The 21644-nt window shown below is 43.5% G+C and overlaps 2 protein-coding genes across 5 annotated transcripts in view; one reads left to right on the forward strand and one right to left on the reverse strand.

The window, feature by feature from the left end:
• Positions 1 to 10654, reverse strand: part of LOC136430714 (DNA polymerase lambda-like) — a 24503-nt gene extending 13849 nt beyond the window's left edge. For 2 of the 3 annotated variants that reach the window (XM_066421543.1, XM_066421544.1), the window contains exons 1-7: positions 9654 to 10498; positions 9060 to 9217; positions 8421 to 8498; positions 8007 to 8114; positions 7483 to 7656; positions 7090 to 7218; positions 5896 to 6064 (exon numbers count right to left, since the gene is read on the reverse strand). In XM_066421543.1, the coding sequence (XP_066277640.1) occupies positions 5896 to 6064; positions 7090 to 7218; positions 7483 to 7656; positions 8007 to 8114; positions 8421 to 8498; positions 9060 to 9217; positions 9654 to 10281 (1444 nt within the window). In that variant the 5' untranslated portion in view covers positions 10282 to 10498. Of the gene's footprint in view, positions 1 to 5895; positions 6065 to 7089; positions 7219 to 7482; positions 7657 to 8006; positions 8115 to 8420; positions 8499 to 9059; positions 9218 to 9653; positions 10499 to 10544 lie in introns of those variants that run through there. The other variant, XM_066421542.1, reaches the window with a different exon arrangement.
• A 191-nt stretch (positions 10655 to 10845) lies between these two features.
• Positions 10846 to 20686, forward strand: LOC136430709 (nuclear pore complex protein Nup107-like). 2 transcript variants are annotated; one of them, XM_066421524.1, is made up of 19 exons: positions 10846 to 10980; positions 11332 to 11411; positions 11751 to 11848; positions 11976 to 12163; positions 12517 to 12637; positions 13005 to 13239; positions 13654 to 13869; positions 14263 to 14449; positions 14599 to 14689; positions 16456 to 16595; positions 16819 to 16986; positions 17255 to 17348; positions 17482 to 17636; positions 17995 to 18145; positions 18493 to 18800; positions 18948 to 19115; positions 19430 to 19573; positions 20112 to 20279; positions 20430 to 20686. In XM_066421524.1, exons 1-19 carry the CDS (start codon positions 10870 to 10872, stop codon positions 20535 to 20537), a joined length of 2931 nt encoding a protein of 976 aa, XP_066277621.1. In that variant the 5' UTR covers positions 10846 to 10869; the 3' UTR covers positions 20538 to 20686. The 2 variants fall into 2 exon arrangements, with proteins under 2 accessions (XP_066277621.1, XP_066277622.1); XM_066421525.1 differs by lacking the exons at positions 20112 to 20279; positions 20430 to 20686 and adding an exon at positions 19786 to 19953.
• The last annotated feature ends 958 nt before the right edge of the window (positions 20687 to 21644 follow it).

Below are 21644 nucleotides of genomic sequence, written 5' to 3' on the forward strand. Positions count from 1 at the left end.
AATGGAGAAACATAAGAGAATTGTAACTAGAATAACAGTTAAAGGTCCTAGTAACATGTTATTAATGGATCTGTAATGATGAGTCAGTGTTCTTCCATTACCAAATACCTGTTAACATGATTCACATATTTCTTTGTCAGTTTGTAAAATGGATATATCCAAGATAACTGGTGTTATACTTATTCAAAAATAAACTTCCTACTGCCTACTCCTCTTCAAATAAAACAACTAATGCTGACATGAAACATTCTGCATTTAGATTTGACTTGTTCTGTCTTCTTTTCTAAGTAACTGGAAAATTATTGTAACTACGGTAACATAACGTAATGTCGGTAACGTAACATCTTTCTCAATACAGGTAATACCATAACTCGCTAATGGTCATGTATATATTCCTTCCTATCTTTCTTTGTAACTAACTAAAGGATTGATCTGTTGATATGAACTCTGTGAAACTGCAAATCAAACCACTTTAGTACCTTTGGACATATATTTGCTGCACATGTAGAGACTGTTCTGTTCTGCTTTGACTTAGGAGATAGGTGTGTAACTTGTCCTATTATACTTTCAGTTCGTTATGGCATAAAGTTCTGTGGGTGTTGAACAGATGGGGGTGGTTCCAGTGGGGGCCGGACTGCCGGGGTGTCAGGAACTGGTGGAAGAGGGTCAGGTGGAACAGGAGGAAGACGGTCAGGTGGGCTCTGGCATTCTTCCTTCACCTGCGGTGTGTCGCGTGGGGTGTCAGCTTCTGCTGAAGGTGATACTATCTTGGTATGTCTCTTCACCCGTGGAGTGTCAGCTTCTGCTGGTGATGTCAGGTGTTCTTCTTTCACGTGTGAAGTATCAGCGTCTGCTGGTGAAGTCAGGTGTTCTTCTTTCATGTGTGGAGTATCAGCCTCTGCTGGTGAAGTCAGGTGTTCTTCTTTCACGTGTGACGTATCAGCTTCTGCTAGTGATGACAGGGTCCCTTCTTTCACGTGTGAAGTATCCGCCTCTGCTGGTGAAGTCAGGTGTTTTTCTTTCACGTGTGGAGTATCAGCTTCTGCTGGTGATGACAGGGTCCCTTCTTTCACGTGTGAAGTATCAGCCTCTGCTGGTGAAGTCAGGTGTTCTTCTTTCACGTGTAAAGTATCAGTGTCTGCTGGTGAAGTCAGGTGTTCTTCTTTCACGTGTGAAGTATCAGCATCTGCTGGTGAAGTCAGGTGTTCTTCTTTCACGTGTGAAGTATCAGCTTCTGCTGGTATTGACAGGTTCCCTTCTTTCACTTGTGGTGTGTCAGCTTCTGCTGGTGATGACAGGTGTTGTTCTTTCACGCATGATGTATCAGCTTCTGCTGGTGAAGTCAGGTTCCCTTCTTTCACTTGTGGTGTGTCAGCTTCCGCTGTTGATAGCAGTTGATCTGCTCTCACCCGTGGTGTCTCAGCTTCTGTTGATGATGGCAGGTGCTCTTCCTTCACGTGTGGTTTATCAGCTTCTGCTGATGATGACAGGTGCTCTTCCGTCACGTGTGGTGTATCAGCTTCTGCTGGTGGTGACAGCTGTTCTTCCATCACGTGTGGAGCATCAGCTTCTGCTGGTAGTGACAGGTGCTCCTCTGTCACATGTGGTGTATCAGCTTCTGCTGATGATGGCAGGTGCTTTTCCTTCACTGGTGGTATGTCAGCCTCTGCAGAAGGGGACAGGTGTTCTTCCTGCACCTGGGGTGTGTCAGCCTTTTCTGGTGACGACAGGTGGTCTTTCTTCACGTTTTGGGTGTCAGCTTCTGCTACTGATGACAGGAGCTTTTCCTTCACCGGTAGTGTATCAGCGTCTGCTGATAGTGACAGGTGTTTTTCCTTCACCGGTAGTGTGTCAACCTTTGCAGCAGGTGACAGGTGCTCTAGGGTGTGGACCAGTGACCTTGTGTTTGTTTGTTGTTCAGTCACAGCAGGGTTGGTCACAACATGAACTACAGGAGTGGTATGTAGCAGGTTCATGACCTTGGGCACTTGAACTTGAACACTGGAAAAGCTAGCTTCCCTTCTAGAGCGTGCTAGGTTGTGGTGCATACGATTTTTGCTGTACCAGATGCTATGTATACGTGGCTGGGCTTGTGTGGTAGATGTGGAATAATCAAAGATGGATCCATCAGGAAGATGAATTGTTCTTTTGCTAAAGTTGATGATTAAACTGTTGACTTGTAAGAATGTGATTCCTGCAATGATTGGATCGGCTAAGTCTTCTACCACGATTGCGTTGAAATGAAGCGGTTGTTTCCTTCTGTAGAATGTGGTAGTACACTCACCTATGGGAGAGATTCGCCGCCCATCTGCTTGGATTGGAGTAAGATCTGTGTTGTTGGGAGAAATTAACAGCCCCAAGCGCCGCGCTTCATCGGCACGAATCATGCTCGACTGTGCCCCCGAATCCAGGAGTATCTTGACCGCCGCTCCCTTGTGGAAGGCTTCAAGGTTTGGAGAAGCGCTTGCTTTCACTCCGCGTCCGGATTCTTGCTGGGGAGGGGCGCCCACGTGGCGGCGTGTACAACTCTCTATGTCTTCATCGGGCAAGTACGGACATGCACTGAGGAAGTGATCGAAAACTTGCCGCCCCGCTTGTTGACAAATCGGGCAGATCTTCTTGTCCTTTTTAGGTTCTTGGTTCTTCGGGCGTCGGGGAAGATCTTGGGTTCTCCAGTGCCTGTCAGGATCTTGTTGAGGGCTGGGGTAGTGTGGGTTGGACCGCCGGTTCCTCCAGGGAGCTGTGTCTGTTGTGCGCCAGTGCGCCCGGTTTGCTGTTGCCATCATATCTTGGTCGTCGTTCTAGCGCTTTCTTGTTTGAGTTGCGGCTTCCAACTTGGTCAGTGGATTCTTGATCTCACAACGCTGTCACCACGTCATAATAGCACGACTGACGACTCTAGACAGGCAATAAGGTGCACAACCGTCGCTGGGCTTTATTCAGACATCAAGCCTCACCGAGGCAACATGGCGGACAAAGGGAAAACACGAGGTGACCTCGTTACATCATAGGTCATCGGACCGTACCAATTACAACACTAACATAGGGTGGCGTACCAGCATTCGCAATGTCTGGTAAGGATGTGCATGTACCTGTGGATGGCCTTTGCACAAGCTCAAGGCCCAAATGGGGAGATCTTGGGTGACAAAATTAATGGGGTGATGCCAGTTATGTCAAGGACAAGAAGTATTAACTCCCTAATCTTGGACTGATGAACGTGGCATTGTTAGTGTATGCTTGTATGTTACTTCAATATACAAAATGTCATGTAGAGTATACTTAGTGTATCAGCATGAAGTACATCATACTGACGTCACAGTTGGATAAATCACATGAACATTGCTGCAACTTTTGACTCACAAATGAAATCCAACAACTATGACCTTAGTGTAGCAATAGCACTGAATGAATCAATAAGTGCATAACCAACTGTGGCCTCACCAATGGTCGAATGACCTATCAACATGTGGCCCACCCAAAATTGATGAAACCTCACAAGAGTGAGTTAAACAGACTGAGGAAAGTGAGAAGTGTCCATCAACAATGGGAAAATCATTAACTAGATCTGTACAAATAAAACACCTCCACAAAATAATAATTCACAGTCTTACCTGCATGTAAATGTTCAAACTTTTCCAGTGGTTTTATTCTTATGATTCTTGAAGTGTCCTTTCCATTGCAAATTCAATATGCTTGGGATACATATTCCCAATCAAATTTGTTACTATTGTACAAGAGAATATGAGAAACTTGACTGGCAGGATGTGTCAATCTATCATAATAATTGACCAGTAGTACATTCTCTGTATGTCCTGTATTCACTTAGAAATCTCATCTGCAGTCACCAACAATGTTCTGTATTCACCAAACTTGTTCAGCATTTACCATGTTCTATGTTCTTGCATCTTATGAATGATACTGAGTACTCTGTATCCATCAATAATGTTCTGCATTCACAAACCACCAATGTACTCAATGAACAGATGAGCTAATCTTCCACTGGTTGTGACAGGGAACACAGAGGCTACCTACAGTATTTACAGGTTCATTGTACCGGGATAATTCCCCCAGCTCTTTTCGACAAGTACAATCAACAGTGGACGACGGCTTAACTTTGCGTGACCCTCTCCACTAGCATGCATGTTGGGTAAGCCGGGATTCAAACTCATAACGTCCAGAGACAGAGTCACTCACCTCTGGACAGCACGCACTACAATAATGTTCTGCATTCATTGATGATGTTCTGCATTCATCATTACTGTTTTCCATCCATATTCTGTATGTAGTACATGTAAAATGTTCTGTGTCACACAGCATGAACCGGGTATCACCAATCCAAACCAACCCTGTTTACCGCAAACACCATTGACCCATCCTTGACGTCACCTCTGTTGCTTACTGTGTAAACAACTCTCCCCTGACAATATGTGCCACAGCACTGCACACAACTTTAAACCCACTATATTGTGCAGGAGTGACAGTACAAGGTAGTGTTGTATTTTGTAGTGTAACACAGTTTAAAAACCTTTTCTAGCCAATTACTGATAGACCAAAGGCCATACAGCCCACCTTTATTACATAAGCTGGTTGTATGGTAACAGGTTTGTGGAAGTGGGCTCTTGTAACTAACGACAAACACGTCAAGGATATAGAACACTAACAAACTAAATATTAATAGGAGCTTAGGTGATAAGACTGTATGAATGTAAAAACAAGTTTTGATTCTATGGCTTCCTTAGAAGTTGCTGCATGGAGGCTGGTGGTGTTCTGCAGTATTTATTGCAGTGATTTTGCATCATGATACTAGATGTTAATGCCAAGGTTCTGAGTCTGAGCTTTCACAGATTGTGCCTGTATCATGACAATTCCCTTTGCCTCTTTGCTTCTTTTGTTGGTAGTTGATACACATAAAATGAACCTGTGTCTTACATTACATTGTACTGCTGTGTATTTAAAGGAAAGCTACACAAAAAATTGAAAATCCTTCTATGCTAGGATTAATATATTCCAAAGTCAAATTCTTACTTCAAGTTGTTTCACATAAGTCCGTCATAGTTCTGGGATTTTCCAGAGTTTGCAACTTATGCCGTGCTGACGCCTTCTCGCCTGATAATTGAATTATATGACGTCAGTGTTTCAAATTTTTCACCTGATGATTGAATTTCAGAACACTGACGTCATATAATACAATCATCAGGTGAAAAATTCGAAACACTGACGTCATATAATTCAATTATCAGGTGAGAAGGCGTCAGCATGGCATAAGTTGCAAACTGTGGAAAATCCCAGAACTATGACGGACTTATGTGAAACAACTTGAAGTAAGAATTTGACTTTGGAATATATTAAGCATAGCATAGAAGGATTTTCAATTTTTTGTGTAGCTTTCCTTTAAGGCATCACTTCAGCCCTGTAGTGTGTCTTGTTAGTTAGTTAATTAGTTAGTTAATTAGTTTTTTATCAGTTTTACCAGCATGTATTCTAAATGCATGTGCTGCCGTGAAATGCATATGCAAGACAGATTCTCTCTTTGAAACCACTGATGATAAGTGATACATATGTAAGGGCTGGGAGCAAAGAGTTAGGGTTCTAGGAATAACTATCTAAGTGTAATTGTTTACCTTCATATGACCTCAATACAACATACTTGCAGAGGACTGGTCAGCAAGATGGAAGGTTTGACACCCTCGAACACTTCAAACATATATTGTACTTCCAAATTATCAAAATCTTGAGTGCTGAGGGGAAGACCAGGACAGTCAGATTTGATTTCTTGTGTATTGATACTGCCATGAGACATGTTTGCAAATTTTACAACAACAAAAACAATCAAACCACAAAACCATGGACAAATATCCACTAAGCAGATAACAAACAACACAACATTTCCCTTACCTGTTTCCCTGAGTCCATTTAGAACTTTTTGGAAGATCCCTTTGTGGGATTTCCCATCTGGATGAGTGATGAGCACATCCACGTCGCCACAGTTGGGCTTCCCCCGCCGATACGACCCACAGGCCATCGCCATCAGACCTGGGTTGATAGATTCTGCCATCTCACGCACCTTAAAGGGTCAATAAACATGGCTACTACCTATTTATCCAGAAGCGTTATTAGAGAGGAGGGGGAGCAGAATGATGCTGAGTAACATTGAGGGAGTCAGATATTTGTGATGTCGGTGTGGCGTAATCTTTAGAGCATTCGACTGTCAAACAAGGGGACCCGAGTTCGATTCCAGGTTGTCCCCAGACATGTCTGGACATGCGCCCCGACGTTGCGCCCTTGGGAAAGGCACTTAACACAAATTTCCTCACTTCACTCAGGTGTAAATGAGTACCTAGCTTTGTCTGGGGACGTCCCTCAGATAGGACGTTAAATGGAGGTCCCGTGTTTGAGGAGAGTCACACCTTGAGCACGTAAAAGAACCCGCCACATCTTTCGAAAAAGAGTAGGGGCATACCCCAATGTGAGTGGACCAAAAAACATTCCGGTCTAAATAGGGTAGGGAATTTCCCGAGCAGCCTTCGTAACCCCTGTTTCTCCTAATGGGTCAGTGAAGTCATGCTTGTGAAGAGATGCTTCCACAGTGACAATAAGTTCAGTGAGGTGAGTGGCCCCCTACGGCCTTGCACTGAGTGAGTTCGTTAAAAAAAAGATATATATTTTATAAAAATGAATGACTTGTGAATGGACACAAATTCTGGTGATTCTGAAAGAAGACAAGATTAAATTGAATACTGTAAATGTGTTTAAGTTCGCATGGTTTTAATTTGCACAATGGGGAAAATGGAGTGTTTGCAGTGGTTTTAAATTCGCGGCAGTGAGATAATCACATACTGCTACAGTATTGGACAAAATTTTTACAGTGGTTTTAAGTTCGCGGTGAAACGGTCACCACGAAAACCATGAACATAAAACCATTGCGAACATTTCTGCATTTACAGTAGTTAGTAGTAATGGTGATGTGCTTTGTTGTTTCTATGAAATTGTTCACACCACCTAAACTGTACAAATTACAGACTTGTCACAAGAACATGATTCAATCAATTAAAACCCAAAAAGGTATGCCTTATAAACAACAGGACCTACAGTCTTCTCTATCTCGGTTGCCTCCTCCCGCGGCATCCTGTCCAGGAAGTCGTCGTAGTGCTTCAGTCCGATCTGCTGCTGCCGCGTCAGCTTCACTTTTGTCCTCAGGTCGTCCAGCGTGCGGAGACCCTGGTATGGGAGAACACGAACATCAAGAACTATGACACAATTCAAAAATTCACATTACATGTAAGTTCAAATTTCATCATCTCTAAGATTCCCCAGAGTGAGAGAATTAAAGATGTACTATTGTTAATCTTTGATTTCCGGCTGAATATTTTACATTATATCACACTATAATACATGTTAGAATACATAGGATTACTGCAAAGTTGTAAGAAAGAAGAAAGTGAAATGCCCCCTCCCCTATACCATAGGTAGCTGGGTACATACCTGCTGCAGCCATTGCTGTGCAGTTTTCGAACCAGCTCCCCATACATCGTTAAACAGGTTCAGAGCCTCGTGCTCAGGGCCCAGGTGGTCCAGCTTCCGCAGGTGGCCGCTCTCAACCACCTCCCAGATCTTGTCTGCAAGTCTCTGCCCAACACCTGGCAGGTTGTGGGCCTCCTACAGGTAGAACACAGGTGCAGCACAATTAGATTCTCATCTGAATGCCTGGCTTCTGGTAGGCTGTGTGGAACTGATGATAGATTCCTACCTTTTCATAGAAACACTTAAGCCCATTCAAATGCAACTGGCAATATCCGAAATACAATCATCTAGCATCTTGACATCGAATTGAGGTCCTCTTTGAAAGATAATTGTACTAGAATTGAAAACCTCCAAAGGAAATGCTCTTTTCAATTTCCATGATCTATTCCTTACATATATATTCCCATGGATTAATACAAGTCTGAGTGTAGCTAGGAGTTGAGGATGAAATAAAAGTTGATGACAGAAAGTGCAGGGGCGCTGACCTCCCATGAAGTGATAGGTTTGGGATGCCTCTGTAGTATTGCAATGGCCTTGGTGTAGCTCATGGCACGCCATTGGTCGCTGGTGTTCTTGTACGCCTTTGCCAGTAACTACAAGAACATACATTGGTATGTAGCAGATAAACATTTGTACAGAAATCTAAATAAAACAAACAAACATGTTACATCTTAAAGAAAATGTCATCAAAAAGTACGAGCAAGGGCCACCACTATGTTGCTGTGCTACTAGTAGCTATTACAAGGAGGTGGTCATTATCTGCCATACTTTCTATAGGTAATATTCTTAATTCAGCCTATCGTTAAGTCTCCAACTTTGAGGAAAAACAGTAGAAGTTAGGTGTCTGAACCAAGAAAAATTACCCCTCCTCCATGGAGGCCCTGATAACAGCCACCCACCTGGAACTTGTCTGTGATGTGCTTGTTGTAGTTCACACCTTTGGAGGTAGAGGGCTCTGCACATACCCACTTTCCTCTCTGAAAAAACATGATGGATTGAAGCGTCAATGTCCTCAGAAATACAAACAATAAAACAACTGCAGTTCGAAAAGAAGAGGCAGTCAAAATTCAATTCCAAAATTTCTTTCTTTGGCCAAGGTCTTACAAAATTAAAAACCATGAAAATCCATGTTCGGCTTTTCTAGTTTTTGTGTTTCCAAATTGAGACCAAATTGCAAATTGCTCAGTTGAGACCAATGTCAGTTTAAATATCATCAAATTCTAAATTCATAGAGGTAACAATGTTGGCTGACATCTTGAATTACAGTCAAAACTGCGCAACACCACTCAGGGGTTCAATAAAATCTGGTTATGTGTAGACAGGAGGTCACTATATAGACAGGATTTCTTTCATTTACCTATTTGTTAATATTTAGCATGGTCCATTCACTAGTTAACTGAGTAACTGATTTCCAAGGAAGCCCTTTATTTCTAATGCTTGTGTCAAAAATTATCTAAGAGACCACCAAAAAGTGGTCACATTGGCCAGGTGGTTCTTAAGCAGAGGTGGTTACTTGTACAGCCTCAGGTATGACTTACTGGTAGTTTCTGAGGGGAGGTGTTGGGTGTGGAGGAGGCAGATGTTGATGGGGATGACTCTGCCTCCTCCTGGTTTCCTACAGCCTCCTCATCCTCATCTTCCTCATCATCATCTGTGGGGATGTAGCTGCTGTCATCACTGTCCTCACCTGTGGGAACTGATCAAGAATAGATACACTGTGATAGCAGTGCCTCCTAGTGGAAATTGTTACCACTGCAGTGCAAAGTTGTAAGAAGACTTTCTTTTGTCTGATCTGAGACTCTGCAGCTGAGTTCTAGAAATTTGAACAAGCAGCCTTCATAATCATCTTCTAGCAGATTGACGTATAACAGATGAAAAATCTTATTGATAAACTTTGCTTTAAAATCATGTTTTCATTTCTGGCTGGCCATGTTGTTTTTCTTTTGTTTTGTTTGATGGATAATTCAAACCCAACATGGGACATGCAACGAAGACAAAGTAAAATGAATGGATGGACCTTATAAACAGAAGCTCGCGATCTCCTCAGAAGTCTAGGACCAAACCCCTTTTCTGCATACATGTACTTGTAATAGTACATTGCAGAAGTGCCAGACTATATACACAAGACCTACCTTTGGTTTTGCCCTTCCACCACCACCAAGCATCCTTAGCAGGAGATGGCTGTGATGAAGCTGCACTCTCCACTCCACTGTCCTTCTCAACCACATCATCAACCTTCTGCACAGTTAAATCTGACTGGCCAGCAGCTTGTGATCTGCCTTCTGATTGGCTGACATCCTTCCCATCTTCAGATTTGGTTTTTTTCTGGGACATCACAGAGGCAGGGACTTTGATTGTGTACCCATCAGTACCAAGCAGTGTTCGACGTTCAATACAGTCACTTACCCAGTTTGCATGAACTACAGTTGCGTGGTCGGGTAGTTTTTCAACCTTGAGGATTCGACAAAGTCTATCATATTCCATGTTATCGTCCACCACAATATGAGAGGTATTACTGGTGATCTGGCCGTGCAGGTCACCACCAAACCGTGGAATTTGGCGTTTGAAGATGTCCATCCTTGCCTTCCCAAGTCCAGCTGGAAGTACAAACGCTCTGATGTCCTGAAGGAACTTGGGAGCATTTTGATCAGAACTTGAAGTTGCTTTCCCGCTCTTAGACCCGGAAGTGGGCTGAGATTTCTTCCGTTTGGTGTCTGGTTGTTTTGAATCTAGCGGTAGGCCCCGTTTCCTGTCGCCCATATCTTCAGGTGAATCGTATTAACGTTGATCAAACGCAGACAGCTGATGTCTCTATCAAGAAATCAGCATAAAAGGTAAACCTCTCTGTTTGTACACATCAAACTGTACTTGTCAGGACAAGCTTCAGCATATGTTATCAACAACACATCAAGCAACACACCTGACAGGTTCGAGGTCGTTGTCCTTTAACCCTTGACCCGATATTACTTTCCAAACCTGTAACCTGTAACAACAACAACATAATCTCGACTTTACATGCTCACCTTTGTGATGTACGGAACAGCAAGAGAAATCTCATATATCACTGTGAGGAAAAGAAGTAAAGCAACTCGTTTTCTTCTCAAATTCAAAACGGAAATGTCGTGGTTCATTCACAATAGATTTAGGGGGAGAAGGCATTTACAAATTGGTCGTTTTTATATGCCTGTTCCATTACCGGAATTTCATATATTATTTTTGAAATTAATTAATTGACGCACATTGTAAGTAAATTTGCTATTTTTATCTCAAACATAGGTGATAGAAATCAGTCATTGGTACGAAAAACTACCCTTGATTCGGAATTATGGAATAGTCTAGTCCTTCAAAATGGCGGCGGCGGGAAAAAAAGATGATCAGTCTAAACCGAAACCTTCAGGAGAGCGGCTGTCTGCGTCCTTCACGGACGCCGCAGACTCCACCATCGGGGTCATTTGGCAGGTGGGTGATTCACAGATTTTACAAACCCCAACAAACATCATTGTTTTTCAAAAGTGTGGAGATTTTTGGGACCCAAATTTAGTGGTTTTCAAAGTTGCCCCCCTCCCCCAACAAGCGTGCTGGGGACTGTCGCGTTCACGTGTTGTTGTTCCGGCGCGTGCCACTTGCTTGTAGCGACTGGAAAAAGTTTTTCACGACACCAGCCACAATTTTACCATGAATACATATGTAAAATGTTCTCTTTATCTACACATCTACACGTGGAATGTGAAGTGGTAGCCGCCCGCAGTCCACCTCTTATTATGCTGTTTAGATTCGATAGTAAACCTGGTTCCACATTATTGTATGCAGATGTCTCAGGAAGGAGAGTTCAACCCAAGCGCCATGAACGAGGCTTTGGACAAGAGACGGCAGCTCCGCAAAAACTTAAGGTATCAACTGTAGATACACACTATAGCATGTAAAAGTAACATACCATTACGTTTCTGAAAAGATACCATCACAGTCAGAAAATGTGAACTAATTAGGTATCAAGGTAATTAGTAATTGTTTCATTTGTCATAGAACTGGTCGTGTTAAAGACAACCTTTTTAGGTTCCCTAAAAAGATTGATACAACATAGCAAGTAACATCAACAACATAGAAAGTAAGAAGCAAAGAAGTATAGAATAGGTCATACCAACAAGAAAATGATCTTTCTTGAGGTTTCAGAAAAAGGAGACCAGCATAAAAGTATTACAAGCAAGTAACACTGTTATGTTTCCCTACAGACCATCCTTCCCCACCGCTGCCCTTGCGGCATCACCCGCGGTTCGACAGGAGGCAGCCAGCAGGACGCTGCGCAGGAGAAGCACCAATGTGGAGAAATGTATCCTTGGATAACAAATGTGTTTATTCTACTGATTACCACCTTATTCTACAGACCTCTATCATTTAGCATTAAGCATCTACAATTACTTTGAAGTCATTCTGGAGCATCCTTGACTTTTACCCAGCCCTGCAGCTCCTGGACCAGGCAGTTGGCGCCACCCCTGGCCCGGTGCTGCGGATGGCACGCACGCCAGCGAGCCAGCTGCGTCACGCCAGCTACACGCCGCGCCCGGTCCCGTCCACCTCACAGTTCGATGTCAGCATGACGTTGGGAATGACCCCGGCCAAGTCCATGCCTTTATCACAGTCTATGGTGAGTCAGCACTTACCCTACATCTACTGCCTATCAAAGTCACCTGTAGAGTGCAAAGGATGAACCTTTAACTCCATAACTCCATATTTTCTGGGGATGACTATTACTAGTCTACAGTTGGTTGTATAATTTGATCACTCATACAGTGGACAAAATTCTGTCTTCTGCTGATAGGATTCAGTAGGGGAACACACCTGTCCCTTTCATAAATCCTGGAAGTTTGAGTTCACAGGTGTGACTGTGGGAATGATAGGATTTATAAGATTTCCTGTATGCTATTTTTGCTGCACTATAAGAGACACTCTGCTTCTTTCTCTGCTGGTGATAGTCTGTAAATGTCTCCTTTGCCAAAGGTACACACCCCTGCCCAGAGGCCACCGCCCACTATGGAGATGTACACACCAGGTGGGATGACTGAGGACATGACATCCACCAACATGTCACTACTACTGGAGGAGGACCCAGGCTTGGCAGGTAGGAGATGGAGGGGTTACTGTACCATGGCAATGGTGGTTATGATGGAAATGGATCAGGTCACTATGGAGATGGTGATGGGCAGGGTTGCCATAGGGACCGTATCTTTATCTTTATGTGGGGTTACTGTAAAAATGGTCTGTTATCACAACAATGGATACATATAGGATTATGGTAGTACAATGGAGATCAGTTGTTACAATGGAGGTCGATTGCTAAGGGAGTGTAGATCTACAGTCTGCATTCTATGGTTGCCATGGGGATTGCCATGACAACACATCTATGTAATGGTTGCCATCTTTGCCCCAGCACGGTTACCATGGTGATTCTCATGACAACTTCAGTCACAGTTATTGTTCTGTCTCAGCGTCCTCAGGTGTGTACACGGACTTCATGCACCATCTGCGGAGCAAGCCGACTTCCAAGGAGGTGTTTGAGCTGCTGGACGAGTACCAGCAGGTGTGCTGCGAGCAGGTGTCGCTGCTGAAGAGGATCGTGAAGAAGGTGACGACGGCGCAGAACAAGTTCCAGCTGACCCTGACAGTTCTGCAGCTGTTGCAGCAGGAGAAGTGCACCTGGAGACTGTTGTTCTCCATGTACAAGTCAGTACAGCAGCTTCTCTTGTCTGATTGTGGATATAGATCTTGTGCTCTGAGCCACTCAAATCCTGGTGTAACTTCCAGTATGTTTGGGTAGAGCAGGATCAAACATGTCTTAACTCTCTGAAGAGCAACAAGTAATTTGATATCTTCAACTTATCAAGCCTAAGTTCTCATTGCTGTTTGCATCCTGAGCATCATTTTCCATAATGCTTTTTCCTATCATATGGCAAATCAGTCACTCACTCTCTCACTCGCTCACTCACTATCCGGTTTAACGTCTTCTGTTCCCTATCATCTGGGGGTTGGACATGCTTGCACATGTGTAGGGGAGCTTGTTCAGCTTATTCAAATGGCTGGACTGCCTAACTGGCATGTTTCAAACTAGTCGTCCAACCAACCTCCTTGGTCCAACAGGGACAGAATCCAGTCGGAGTTCTCGGAGTCAGAAGCGATGATGACAGATTTGGTCAACAACAACGTGAGCGAGCGGAAGACCGTGGAGGCACTGTTCGAGCGGGAAGCCTCGACCAGACAGAGCCAGCTGGTTATTGATTGGCTGGAGAGAAATGCGGCGGATGATGTGGTGGACTTTTACGAGAAAGTGGAGTTTTACTCCCAGTCAGTTTGTTGGTGAGTCAATCTCTGATTTGGTGGTGAAAAACTGTTCAACTGTTTTTTTATAGCTAGATCATAGATTCATAGCAGGTTTCTTGACAAGGAAATATTTTTGACTCTATCTTCTGGGTGTATATGTTTGTGTTGGCGCATGTCCTTAGCTATTTGACTGCACTGTGAGTAGATTGGTCAGACTTGCCGGAGTGTCAGGAAGTACAGTTCAGAGTGGGGACTGGGGAGAACTTATGTTGTTATTCATGTTTTCAGGACATAATTGGAAACGATTGCATGTGTTACTCACTCTCTAACTATCAGAGATTAGCTATAAAACACATTAGATAAACTATAGCACTGTTCTGTGTCAAGAAGTCTTCACACATCAAATATCCATGTCTAACTATTGTGCAGGGAGAACACACTCCACACACTACAGCAGGGTACTGGCCTGACCCATGGCAGCAGGGCGCTGGTGACAGAGATGGACCCTGATGCACCCATCAGACAGCAGCGCCCCCTAGCTGATCTGGACAAGGAGGATGAAGTGCGACTCCTGAAGTACATCTTCACCTACCTGCGTGCCGGGCAGTTGAAGGAGGTGGGAACAGGAAGGGCTGTGTGAAGTTTGCTCAGGATTTATGTTTGACTTTTGAACAAGCTTTCTACACCTTTGCTAAGTTTGACATTTGTTGTAAATAGTTTGTAAAACCAGAGGACATAAGTAGTGACTATTTCCCTGTGCGGTAGGCCCAGAGACTGTGTAGGAAATGTGGACAGTCCTGGAGAGCAGCCACTCTAGAGGGATGGAGACTGCACCATGATCCTAACATGGAGGGGGGTAAGGATGATTTCACTCTTTCTCCACACCACCACCCTCCCCATACCACTCATGTTGCAGAATAGAATCTCTGGATATTGGTTCTGTGTATTTATGTTTAGCCATACCTAGTATGGCTCAACATATTGTTTTTACTCAGGTTTCTTCTCCTGTCAAATCTTCAAATCGATTCATCTCTGTCATTTTTATACCAAATGACCTGAAATTTGGTACAAAGGTAATGTAGGCAAAAACCAATGTGCGTTTTTTTCCTTTTTTTGATATTAACCTTGAAAGTGATTTTATTGAGGTTTTTATGACCAATGATGCATATCTTGGCCTCCTCTGCCCTGGTATTTCAACCGAATGACCTGAAATTTGCTGTATATGTGCCTTGAACAAATATTTAAAGGACCACATTCCCATTTTTGGCATACATTTCTTCAAAACGATTTATTTTGGGCTTTCTTGACAATATTTGCCACTTCTGTCACTTCCAATACTATATATGACCTAAAGGTCAGTGACCCAAGTGCCTTGCACCTGGCCTTGCATGCCTGTGAGCCTTGCGACCACCTGATTGGTCAATTGAGTTAATCTAATTATCTTGCATTTCTGGCGCAGGTGTGCTAGTATTCATACCAAATGTGGTATGGGAATTCCTAGGACATGTGATTTCATGGCTTTGTTCACTCTTTTTTTAACAAAGATACACATCTCCAGTTCCTATGTATTAAACCATAATAATGTGAAATCTGGCATGTGCCTTGGTCATGTACACAGGCCCTCATTCAAATGTTTGGCATACAGCCTTTCAAAACGATTTTTTAAACAAAGAATTTTTTCGTTTCGTTATTTTCAACCCAAAGTGTATACTATTGAATCATGCATTCAAAGGGGTGTCACATTTTTATATTTCACCCATACTATCGCTGAAATATGTTGTTTTTGGTCATTTCCTTCTTCTCCTGTCAAATCTTCATATATATCATTATGTATACTATGGAAAACTTCATTCTTCCCTGGGGTTGATCTTTTTTAATTCAATTTTGAACTGGGTTGATTATGCGCAAGAGTGTAATTTTCAGCGGATATTTTTCGACTGGTCTAGTTTACATGGAGATGGCACAGAATATCCCATTTTTGCAAGGGGAGGATTCTTTAATTATTTCTTTCAATTTTGAGCTGGAATGATTATGAAAAAGTCCATTTGTTAGCAGAAGTGTATTTGTTAATCAATAAGTGGGTATGGTTTTGGACTGGTCCATATTGTGTTGAGGTGCTACTGGAAGACTCCATTCCTGTATGGAGAGACTGATAATTGTTTTTAAACTCAATTTTGGACTGGGGTGATCCATTTTATTAGTGGAAGTATTTTAGAATGGTCCATTGTTATTTTGGGAGAGTCAATTTTTTGCATGGCGAGTAGTATGGCTAAACATGCTGTATTTGCTCGCAAATGTTGCCTTTCTAGTTCTATCTGTTTTTTATAAGGAAGATTTGTAGGTCTAGATATGGTTGGTGCAGTTTGGGCAAATACTTCAAGGATGTACTTCAACTTGAATTTGCTTTTTCTGTTTAAATCTTATGTTGTGATTGCTAGATTTTAACTTTTTTAGACAACTATGATATCATTTTTTGTTTTCCAATAGATTTGTGTGGGTTTTTTTTAAAAGATCAATTGCAATGATTATTGCAGAAAGAACTGAAGCGAAAGACAAAGACTAATATAGATAAATTTTCTTATGTCACACATCTATTTCACCGTCTTACAAATATCATCGTAGGCTCCAGTGAGCTGGCGCCAGTGGAGGGAAACCCTAACCGTGACGTGTGGAAGGCCGTGTGCTGGAGGATGGCGCAGGACGAGCAGGTTCACCTGTACGAGAGAGCCGTGTACGCTGCACTCAGCGGGAACCTAAAGGAGGTGGGTAAAAATACATCCAAAGTCCAAATTTTCTTATCATTCAGGACTCAAGATTTGTTGTAAGTGAGATGTTCAAAGAATTCAGATGTATTTGAGTAAAAGTGGCCCCTGATGGGTAAGCTTTTAGTTTGACTGTAATACATCTTTATCTCAAAAATGGCATAAAGTAAGTTTCCTGTCCTCACAACCAGTGTTCCTAACATTGTGACCTCTGACCCCACAGCTGCTGCCTGCCTGTGAATCCTGGGAAGACTGGCTGTGGGCGTACTACAAGGTGATGGTGGACTCACGCGTGGAGCAGGAGATTCGCACGGTACGGGGCGACCGCCCGATGGAGCCCCTCCCGCCAGCGTACTGGGACAGGGTCCTGACGCCAGACGCCATCTTCAAGGTTTGTTTCTCCAGGCAAAGTACATGGCTCAAACCCACTATTGGATGTTAGGGCTGTCTGAAATAGTAGTTTATCCATCCTAATCAAGGTCGATGGCTCAGATAAAGCTTTTGGGAAGTCTGTTTCTACTTAATACTAGTTTCCATACCATGCACTGGTCATTTCAACAGTTAGCTGATGCAAGGACTTAAAGACATGGATTATAGCTCTGTACATTAAGTCCGTGGTTGAAGATGTAATGATAATTTGAACCCATGTTTTATCACAGGAACTCCAGTCATCTCCACATGAGGGGGTCCAGTTGGAAGCAGAGGAACCATTCCACATCATCCAAAAATACATCATTCTGGGGGACGTGGATGGTAGGGATGGTTCATTACTGCTCCTTAGGTTGTTTATGTCAGGTTGTAAGATGTTCATTGCATTTGAAAGTGTGATCACCTGACAGTTTAGTGGCTCGTCCAGTTGTTACATCTTACCTCCTCTGACCTGCAGGGTTGGTAGAGACCATGAGTGAGTGGATAAAAGGCGACTCTCCTCCCCACCAACACCTTGTGCGTTTCATGGCCCACCTGGTCCTGTTCTTCCGATCCATCGGAGTCCACACCAAAGATGAGCTGTGCACAGCTATTCTGGAGCACTATGTCAGGGTAGGTCCCACATCCCACTTTTGGAAGAGAGAGGGGAGTGGAATATTCTGCATTACCTGGCCTCTGTCTGGCCTTTTGTTACATATGCACCTTCTTTGTTCCTCATTATAGAAGTAAGTACATGTCGCATGTATTGCAGCCAGAGTAGACAAGTATTTACATATCACATCGCTACACCAGCTGCTATGTACAGTAGTTAATCCACAATATGAAACTTGTTTGATTTTATTGTAACAGACATGACACAAAAGTTAAGATCTGTCCATTCTGTTCTTACAACTGGAGGTTGACAATGACTGTTGTCAGGGTTTTGCGTACCATTCTTGTCGTTCTAATCTAACGCCCTGTCCTCTCCCAGACCCTGATGGAGGCAGGCGAGACCCAGCTGGTGGCGTTCTACACGGCCAGGCTGCCGCTGGACCGCCAGGTCTTGCTGTACGCGCACTTCTTGGAGCGAGTGGAGGAACACTCTCAGCGACAGATGTGCCTGGAGCTGGCCGAGGAAGCCGGTAGGGGAGGGACTGCGGGAGGATAGCTGTTAGGGAGGGGCGGATTTGTTGGAGGGGGGGTTGTAAAACGAGGAATGTTTGGGTAGTGGATTGGGGACATGTTAGTGTTGGGAGTTTTGCAAAGATACAAAACTACCCAGACTAGAAAAAGCTACTATTAGTATTATTTGTGTATAAAAGTAGAGATCAGTGAGAGTTTTATATTTTCTTACCACCTTTATATTATATATTTCCTTTCCTCAATCTATTTCAATTTTGCTTTGAAAATTTGAGATTTTTATTGCCTGTTAAGTGTTACTTGCTCATACAAACAAGTCAGTCGTCCATCCATTCCCACAAACCTCCAGGACTGGACATCCCCACCATTACCAAGACTGTGGTAGAGAACATCCGCACCCACGATCAAGGTGACTTCAAGGTCGGTGTGGAGATTACAGCCGCCCTGGAGGCTGCCACGTCCGATGACGACAGACGAAAGATCAGGGCCATTGATTGGCTGGTGTTCGACGAATCACAGCGGGCTGAGGCGCTGAAGCAGAGTAACGCGGTGATGCGAACGTTCCTGGCCATGAAGAAGCACGCAGCAGCAAAGGAAGTCTTCGAGAAGATTCCCTCCGGCTCGGTGGATGTCATCAACAGGCAGTGGCAGATACAGGTGACACGAGTTCAGACAAAAAATTTGCACAAAAAATTTTTGATTTTTTCCAGGTGAAGCAAAAAATGCCCACAAGTTTCTGTTGAAAGCAATCCCTAGCATGTCTGAAGGACTACTAGTATTTCATACCTCACTGTCTTTTTCCAGAACGGGAGTGCGCCGCTCCCCGCTGAAGACGAGAATGCCATCAAGGAGTACATCTGCATACAGGCCTACCTCATGGCGCACAATGAATTCAATGATTGGTTCTCTCACTTTCACCACAACAAGCCACAAAGGCCCAAACTTCAGGAAGGGGCAAACTTCACGGAGAAGGTAAGAAAAGTACTGGGTATGTTGTGCTGTGGCCAGTGTGGGAAGTGCGTATGTGTGTGGTGTGTATTTTGGATGTGTATGTGTGCTGTGAGAGGTATGGTGTGTGTAGTGTGTAATGTAGATGATGTGTATGTGAGCTGTTGATATACATGTATATGCTGTAGGTGGTTGGTGCGTGTGTCTGTATGTGATGTGATGTGGGTGGATGTGTATGTGTGCAGTGGATGGTGTGTATGTGTCTTATGGATATGTATACTGTAGGTGGCTGATGTGTGTCTGTATGTGAGTTGACCCATCCTTCTTCTATCCCCCAGGTGAAACATGAACACAGAGAGCAGGAGTATGAGGTAGAGCTCAGCAGGTGGCACCACTCCCTGTCCTTACAGACAGACGACGTCGCCAGTAAGATCTACAACGTGCTGCTGTTCCCCGATGGTTGGATGGTGGACCAGAGAATGGTCAGTCTCTATATAAAACAAGTGAAAACAGCATTTTGATTGTTACACATGGATAGTTATTAAAGACAATTCAAACTCTACAACTGGATAAGATTCAGAGACTTAATTCCAGACGTTTTGATTATGGTCACCTGTGGCTGCCACATATTCCAAAACTATTTTGTTTTTTACTAATGCCTCTAAGTAATTGAACCAGCTTTGCATTTGTGCAGCTCAGATGAGTAGTGCCAGAAATAATCACGTGGGCACCTGTGCTGAATGAAGTGTGACCTGTGGGCACCTGTGCTGAATGATGTGATCTGTGGGTACCTGTGCTGAATGATGTGTGATCTGTGGGCACCTGTGCTGAATGATGTGTGACCTGTGGGCACCTGTGCTGAATGATGTGTGACCTGTGGGCACCTGTGCTGAATGATGTGTGACCTGTGGGCACCTGTGCTGAATGAAGTGTGACCTGTGGGTACCTGTGCTGAATGAAGTGTGACCTGTGGGTACCTGTGCTGAATGATGTGTGACCTGTGGGTACCTGTCTGTACAGGAGAGTCAGGAGGACGAGGGTCGGACCCACCAGCTGGACCTGCTGCGGCAGCTGTGCCTGCCCACGATATGCCTCCTGCTGCACACCGTCCTGCACGAGACGAGGCGCTACGCAGACTGCATGGTGCTGGCCGACATCATCGCATCCGAACAACATCAACTCTACACTGTAAGTTTACAATTTGTTAATTGGTTGCTGTGTTCTGTTAATATTATTTGAGGATTTATTGGCAGTGAGGAGGGACTAAGTGTCTTGTTTTGATCTGATCATGTCTTGAGTTGGTCTGACCATGTCTTGTGTTGACCTGATCTCCTGCAGGTCTTCAGGAGAGATGAGCTGCAGAGGTTTCTGCAGAAGCTGCGGGACTCCTCCATCCAGCTGCTGGACCAGAACCTGGACCCCCTGGGGTATCAGATGTCATCTTAGAACAATAGAATATCAGACGTCACTGTATGATATATTTTCTTTTGAAGAAGCATTCCTTTCAAAAATCTTAACGTAGAAGTCTCATAGTTTGTAAGTCTGCATTTACAAGGTTAATGAAGAGAATTGAAATAAAACATTTACAAACTTTGCATGTTTCTGTCTGTTGACTGTTTGTGAAGATTGGGTTTTACTTTGAGGGCAACTGCAGTGGATAGAAAGCTATTTTCTCACTGATTCTAACTACTTTAGATGCTTAGCACATCTTATGCAGGAGGACATTCCCCTATTCTTTTCAATTAGAACAAAAGCCAGGTATGAACCGAAAACAATGGACTGTGTAGGAGTAAATATGGGAGGGACAGGGGCGTGGGAAAGGTGCCACACTTTTTGTCCCCAGGTTGTTTTTACTCCCTTTGTACTTGGCATGTCTAAATATTTCCCTCCTGGCCAGACGATGTAACACAAAGGACGTTTGAAATATTTTTCACCAAAAATTCAACACATGAAATAGCATGAAATCTTTGTTGAAAGCGTTGTTGCCAAACACTGGATTACAAGATTAGCTGGGGCATATTTTCAAAAGCATGAAGGTCAGTTATACAGGTCACTGCTGGTATGGAGGTATAAACTGCCGTATGCCATGCCCTTGTGAAGGGACACATGTCAGGGTAGAGATTACAATTTTGCAGAATCGCCAATTCTATTCCGACATCCAGATACTACAATGTCAGAACTTTTCAACTTTGATTAATATCACTTTAGGTTTTTGGATTGACTTGAATAAAGTTGAAAGTCAGGATGTATAAATGGGAGACCACACTTACTGTACAAAGAGATAATTATGCAAATTAGCTACTGATTTGCATAATTGACATACGATCTTGTCAATCATCACGCAAGCTATCTACATACCAACTATCATGACGATCCGTCAGCCCCGTCTTAAGTTATTCCCTTTCAAAGTGTGAAACGAAATCGGCTCCTGCAGTTCCAAAAAAGCCAACTTACTCTCCCTCCCAAGAGCTATCTACCGCTTAAAAATCATGACCATAGCATGTCCAGAACACGAGATATCAAACCCGGAAGTTCCGCTGCAGTGCCAAAGCA

The sequence above is a fragment of the Branchiostoma lanceolatum genome, chromosome 3 (genome assembly GCF_035083965.1).
Source record: "Branchiostoma lanceolatum isolate klBraLanc5 chromosome 3, klBraLanc5.hap2, whole genome shotgun sequence".
NCBI lineage: Eukaryota > Metazoa > Chordata > Leptocardii > Amphioxiformes > Branchiostomatidae > Branchiostoma > Branchiostoma lanceolatum.